Source organism: Triticum urartu, unplaced genomic scaffold (assembly GCF_003073215.2).
Source record: "Triticum urartu cultivar G1812 unplaced genomic scaffold, Tu2.1 TuUngrouped_contig_4509, whole genome shotgun sequence".
Taxonomy (NCBI): Eukaryota; Viridiplantae; Streptophyta; class Magnoliopsida; order Poales; family Poaceae; genus Triticum; species Triticum urartu.
In genome coordinates this window covers 2075-9080 of record NW_024115102.1, presented here as the reverse complement: position 1 = coordinate 9080, position 7006 = coordinate 2075, and the positions used below count along the sequence as shown (strand labels likewise).

At 42.5% G+C, this 7006-nt stretch overlaps 1 protein-coding gene across 1 annotated transcript; it reads right to left on the bottom strand.

The window, feature by feature from the left end:
• Positions 1-145: 145 nt before the first annotated feature.
• Positions 146-1170, bottom strand: LOC125527929 (probable glutathione S-transferase GSTU6). Its single transcript, XM_048692431.1, has 2 exons — positions 781-1170; positions 146-683 (listed from the first exon to the last, which is right to left on the bottom strand). The coding sequence occupies exons 1-2, from the start codon at positions 1102-1104 to the stop codon at positions 300-302; spliced, it is 708 nt and encodes a 235-aa protein (XP_048548388.1). The 5' UTR covers positions 1105-1170; the 3' UTR covers positions 146-299.
• Between the last annotated feature and the right edge of the window lie 5836 nt (positions 1171-7006).

Genomic DNA, 7006 nt, shown 5'->3' with positions numbered 1-7006 from the left:
GGCCGAGAGTGCCTGAGCTCTGAGAGAGCTCGGTGGAACATCCTTCTCTTATCTCTTGATGGGCACCGGCTCTTGTGCAATCGCTGTCTATAGGGAGACGGGTTGGCATCAATGGAGCCGGGCGAGATAATTCCACCTCTTCACGTAAAAAAGATAATCCATGATTTCTCTCCATGGCTTTATTACACGAGTAGCCAAGTGCTACATGTTCCAAAGTACACACCCGATTCGCGACACAGTTCCACGATGAGCACTGCTACTACTTGGACTGAACTGAACTGAACTGAACTGAAGCCAGCCTAGTTGGCAGGCGGCGCGGAACCATATTTGGCCTGAAGCTTCCTGGCGAACGCCACCGCGGCGTCCGGGTCCGGCACCACCGCCGTCGCCGCCTCGGTGCCCGCGAACCGCTCCGCCCACGCCACCAGCAGCGGGGTCTTCCCCGCGTCGAGGAACGTCACGCCGAACATCCTGCGCAGCGCCTCCATCCAGAACATGTTGCACCCGACGGCGAGGTCGAGGAACCCGATGGAGTCGCCGGCGAAGAAGGGCCTCTTGCCGCCGTCCAGGCACTCCGCCGCGGCCACCTCCAGCTGCGCGAGCGCCGCGAGCGTCTCGCCCACCTTCTCCGCCCTCGCCGCCTCGGTCGGGGCCAGGAGGATGCCCAGCCAGGCCGGGAACAGCTGCAGAGCAGAGCAAGAAGAAGAGGTCGACCGACACCGTCACTCCGGCGCCCGCATTTCAGAGCAGGAAAATACACACTGGCAGAGAGACACGCACCTTGTCGTCGACGTAGACGGCCCAGAAGCGGGCGGTGGCGCGTTGGTAGGCGTCGGCGGGGAGGATGGGCGCGCCGGCGGCGGCCCAGACCTCGTCGACGTACTGCACGATGATCTGCGACTCGCAGAGCGGCACGCCGTTGTGGATGAGCACGGGCACCTTCTTGTGGACCGGGTTGTAGCGGAGGAGGAGCTCGCCCTTGTCCAGCACGTCCGTCTCGATGTACTCGTAGCTCAGGCCCTTGATGTGCAGCGCCAGGCGGACGCGGGTCACGAACGGGCTCACCAGCAGCCCCAGCAGCTTCAGATCCCCTTCGCCGGCCATGGTTTCTGCTATTGGGATAGCTCTGTCTGTTACTCTATTGGGATTGGATATATGTAGTCGTTGAGCAGATCTGTTGGCTACAATTCAGTATAAATAATGCGCTCCACATGTGATATGATTCGTTTGCGATGCTGTGATGTAGAGGCGGGTTGGGTCCCGAGATCTGAGTCAATGGTGAGTCGGAGAGGCGTGTGTCACGCTTCCATTGAATAATGTGTGAACGTTGTTCATTTCGTGGCTGTTGCTTCTTGCATGGTGGGAAATGGGATTGTGTCCAGGTAGGCGTCCTCGTCCCAGTTCATACTGTGGCGTGATACAATGTCCCGGTTTTCCATTATTGCTCAGCGTGGACGGTTGGTACTAGAGTACTGGAATTATCGGAAAAAAATTATATGAGACCAGGTCTCATAGAATTCGGGTGAGACCCACCCTGATGGATGACACGTGGCATTCACAAATCAGAAAGCATCTAATCTCTCTCCTTCCTGATTTTAGGTGGGGTGGGATAGATACTTTGTGATTTGTGAATGCCACGTGTCATCCATCAGGATGGGTCTCACCTACTAACCCGTAAAACCTGGTCTCATAATTTTTTTTTCCGGAATTATCGATGCTTTAATAATAATAAAATCACCTATAAAAGGATAAGGGATACATTCATACATACCCATACCCACCTTGCCTTATCCACCTCATGCTCTAAGGGAGGGACACATCCCCAATTTGCTAGTGCCATTTTGACCCACGTGGAGTACTAGCGGATGCAACCGTCGGACGATCCGTTACCAAGATGTCGATTTGAGCACCGTTTCATGCCCGGAGTGAAAATTCTTGTCCTGACCTTTATTAGCCGGGCTTAGTGGCAACGGAATCGCGTCGTTACTTGTTGTCGATGTTTTCTACTTGATGTTATGTTGTTCTTTATTGGCTGATCTCGGCAATCACGATGAGACCTTTATCCAGACTGTCTTAACGATGGTATCATGACGTTTATGCGTTCTTTGAGGCGTTTTCACGAAGGAAATTGACTTAACTATACATGTTATTTTTATGTCTTATAACGATTCAACCGTGGTTGCTTTTGTTCTGTACTCTGCATAATAATTAATAAGAATGGTTGTCTACATTTTCTTGATGTAGGGGCCTAGTTTCAAACCTCCTTTTCCAAACAATATTATAGGAGTAAGCTCCATAGAGAAATTTCCTATTGGACGCACTTTGCGTCGAAATGTCGACCATTCACACAGAGACCGGCTATCGAGCGATCACCTGAGCCGGGCCCTTTCAACCGTTGTATCGTTTTCCGGTTTTGGGAACCTTCTAGAGTTTTCTAGCCGGTTTTTTCTGGTTTCCCTGAACCAGCTTTCCTGTTTTCCTTTAGGTTTTAGGTTTTTTAGTTTTTGGTTTTTCATTTTTCTGTCTATTTTTCTTCTCTCTTTTTTCTTTTCTTTTTGTTTTTTTTATTTCATATTTTCAAGTTTATTTTTCTTTCTTTAAAGAGTTTCATGTTCTGAAAATTGTTCGGAAACTTAAAAAAAGTTTATACTTTTAAAAAACGTTCAATATTTTTTAAAATGCTTATGTTTTCAAAAAATGTTTTTGTTTTCAATATTTTTGGAACTTTCTTGTTCAAATTTATGAGAAATTATCAAATTATGACCGGATTTGACAAAGTATTCCTGTTTTGAAAACTTGTTCACATATTAAAAAATCTTATTATTTTCAATTTTATGTTCGCGTACTCAAAAAATGTTCGGGTTTGAAATTTGTTTGGGATTTTCAGAATTATTCTCCATTTCGAAATTTGTTCTAAAAATTCAGAATATGTTCGTGATTTTAAGATACAAATTCGACAAATGTTCATGTTTACAAAAAAGTTCGGAAATTCACCCTTTAAATTATGTTCAAACACAGTATTATTTTAAAAAAGTACCCATTTCCAAAATTTGTTCACAAATTCAAAAAATGTTCAAATATTGGAAAATGTTTGTGAATTTCACAAAATATTCCTAATTACAAATTTTGTTCACAAATTCAAAAAATACTCTTCAAAATTTATTCATATATTCAAAAAATGTTCATGTTTCAAAACTTGTTTACAAATTTTAAAAATGTTTGCATGTTTAGTTTTTGTTCACAAATTACAAAATGTCCGCGCATTTCAAAAAATGTTTGTCACATATTCAAAAAATGCTACAGTTTTCAAAATTTATTTACAAATTCGAAAAATGTTCATGATTTTAAAATTAATTCGCAAATTCAAAACATGCTCTAGTTTTGTAAAAAATAGTTTGTAATTTTGAAAGATGTTCACTTTTTCAATTTTGTTATTATTTGTCAAAAAATGTTTGCATTTACAAGAAGTATTTCATAATTTCGAAAAATGTTCTCAAACTCAATTTTATTTTCCTTTTTATTCTTCCCAAATAATGTTTGCGTTCCAAAAAGTTTTTCCTTTTTAAAAATTACGTTTGAATCTTCTTAAAAAGTTTTAATCTGCCGCCTATAATAGATCGTATGTACCTGGCTGCCCCTTTTAGATACATAACCTTAGGTAGTACATTTGTTATGGACGTGGTTATGTGAGTGAGGTCTTGTGTTTGATCCCTAGTCGACTAGTTTTCTGGAATTTCGCGATATGGTTTACTTTTTGCTGCTATCGGTAGTCTCTTTGAATTTGTCCTTCAAATCTTTCACAATAGCCTTTGTGTCGTAGTGGCTAGCGCATTGCCGCATTTGTGGGAGGTCGTGGGTTCGAATCCCCATCGCTCTCACAGGTGAGAAGCCTCCTGTGCTTGTGTCTTCGTTTATTTTCGTTGGTTTTTTTTCATCTCCCTTCCCATCCTGATCCATCGATTTATTTTTCTCTCCACTCTTTATTACAACCAAAACTTTCTTAATGTATAACAAATCACGGATCTAACTTCCTTAAATTATGCAAATCAATCGATTCTTTTTATTGATTCAATTTGTCTTAGGAAACAAATAACAGATTTTCAGAAAACAAATAATATATTTTAATCTAACTTTCTTAACTTATCTAAATTAATCGATTTCTTTCATTAGTGAAATTTATTTTAGGAAATAAATAACAGACACGTCACAAACTTTTCTCCCAATAAATAGTTTCTTAGCATTGCAAACTTTTCTAACCAGACACGTCACAAACGGGTAGGTACTGATATCACGTTACCAAACAATAAAACCTCATTTGCATAGAAAAATCAGTTCAAAAACCTAACTTTCCTAAATTTTTACCTTTCTTGATAACAACCAATATTTCCTATGTTTTCCACCTATAGAAGGAAATCACCCCTCCATCGATATTATTTTTTTTTTGAAATAAGATCTTCAGGTTATGATTTTTTTTGTGATTTTTCTTTCCAATTGTGACCTCTCCTTTCGCTCCGGCTCCTCGCATAAACACCTCCACCACAACCAGCTGACGCCACCCAGACCTTCTGCCTCTCCACACCTTCTCCGCCACCTCCTCCTCGTACTCCATTGACAATCCCTCCGCCATGTTTGTCCACGGCGGTGTCGAGGACATGGCGCAGCAGCGTACCAGCGGTAGAGCAGCGCATAGCAGCAGGAAGCAGCACGCAGCAGGCGAGGCAAGCGGCCGGCGTGGCTGAGGGGGCAGCCGACAGAAGATGGCTGTGACAGGAGGGGGCGCGAGGCAGGGGCACGACTGCGGGGAGAGCGAAGGGATAGGCGGCAGCAGACGGGGCGAGCGCAGCTAGCAAGAGTGTGGCGCGTGGCCAGGGTGTGCATCGCGCGGATAACAGTGGTGCGGGGGCTGCGGCGAGCGCAACGGCAGTGGCCGGCGCGATCGACACGGTGTGGCACAGGCGTCCATATATACTTTAAGGGTGTTGAGGTCATTATAGGAGTATTTAGATTTATCAAGTTTCTATCTTCTCTTTCTTCTTGTAAGGATTTCTCAAAATTGTCGATGAGTATTTAAATGATGAAGTTTCTATTTGATATCACTTCCTGTGAGGATATCCCAAAATTATCAGATCTAATATTATTTTAGCATGGCCTTTGGTAGTTCATGTGCACGTATTTTAGTGTATGACCCAATCTTATATTTTTTTTAAATTTATAGTGAAATGATGTTTCAATCAAGGTTGTTCCATATTGAGCTACCTTACGAAAAATATGCATAATGATTATCTGTGTTTCTGATGAGCTGGAGCAGATGCACGATTGTACATGTACCGAATAAATCATGATGCAGGACCACTTGTGGTTGTTTTTAGGGCACAAAGTGTTGGCGTGGGGACCTTTTCGTATGTTCTGTATTAAGAATTTTTCATCTTATGTTTTGTATTAAGTTGGTTTTATAACTTGTGTGCTTATTTCACTAATGCATGCAGGAGTATCAAACAGTGATGGTGTGTTCTGTATACGATTTTGTTTGCTTCAATTCTATATATTCTCACGAGTAGATGAGGTGTAAGCATGTGCAATGTAGTTCCTTTTTCTACATATGATAATTAATTTTTTCTTTGGTAACCCAACTAACGGATGGTAATCAATCTTCAAATACCATAACCAATGTCACTTGATATGTATAAGAATATTAAATGTAATATTAACATAACTGATATTAAACTCTTAAAGTTAATGTGGCCCTGTTGTAACGCACGGGCGTTCTTCTAGTAAAGATAATCTATGAGGAAGAATATCCACCGCTTCCAATCGATCTTGGCCAAATGGGCCAGTTTTGGCATGCCGACCCAATAGCCCGTGTGCCTGGCCCGTCACAGGCCATCACAACACGTGGCTTAATGGATTGAGCCTTCATGGCCTAGCTAGGGCCGTGACTGGGCAGTCTAGAGGCAGGCATGTGTGCCTGCCTGGCACGCCACGTCAGGCCTGTGTGGACGGCATATTCTATTTGAAGCTCAGACGTCCGTTACTATGCATTTTGCAAACGGGCGCCTGGAGCTCACCAAGCTGGGCTGACCCATTTAGCTAAAAAAAATTGATTTTTTTCTTTACTTAAACTACATGATCTTTCTTCAAAATTGGTGATTTTTTAAATGATGACCTTTTCAAATTTGTTAAAATCGATGAACTTTTTTTAAATCGATGTATTATAACAGAAAATTCTGCAACGTTGATGAACTTTTTTAAAATTCAGTGAATATTTTTTCAAAATCGTTAATTTTTTTAATCAAAATCAGTGATTTTTTTCAAATTTGATGAACTTTTTTAAAAACTTGAACATTTTTCAAGTTCATGAACTTTTCTGAATTCATGGATTTTATTGTTTTGTGACGATTTTTTTCTGTTTTTTTCTCAAATGTGAACCTGTACATGGGCCAGTCCAGCAGCTCCTGCGCGGCAGGGAGCTTCCTGGCACGTGAAGCTACGCATATGAGCTCTCCGTGTGGATGCGGACGCAGGAGCGAGGCGGACGCGGGTCACGAACGGGCTCAGCAGCAGGCAGATCTCCGTCTCCGGCTATTTGTTTCTGCTATTGGTATCGCTATCGCAGTGGCTATTGTTTCTGTTACCCCCAAACGGATGCGGGTGAACCATTTGAGGTCGCGCGTAGGAGTTGGCCTAACAAACTAAGAGTCTGGACCTGATCTGTTCTCTATTGTTCGGTATAAATAATGCAGCCCACATGTCCATGATTCATTTTCCATGATATCATGGCGGATCAGAGAGGCGTTCTCCATGCTTCAATTGAGTAATGCGTTGGACGAGGCGCTTTGGCTCCCGGGCTCACGTGAGCCCAGGAGTCAACAGTAAATTCGCTAAAAATACTAAAAAAAATTGAAAAAAAAAATAACTTTTCAGTGGTGAAAGTTGCTTGAGTGCGTGATGTCCGTGCCAAATTTTAGAGCATTTGAACATCTGAGTAGCTCTCGGCAAAAAGGACAAA

Bases quoted from the DNA above. Each gene is read 5' to 3' on its own strand.
- LOC125527929 (XM_048692431.1), bottom strand. From the start codon at position 1,104: ATGGCCGGCGAAGGGGATCTGAAGCTGCTGGGGCTGCTGGTGAGCCCG. The intron at 684-780 runs GTGCGTGTCTCT...TCTGCTCTGCAG, and splicing joins CCGTCTACGTCGACGACAAG to CTGTTCCCGGCCTGGCTGGG.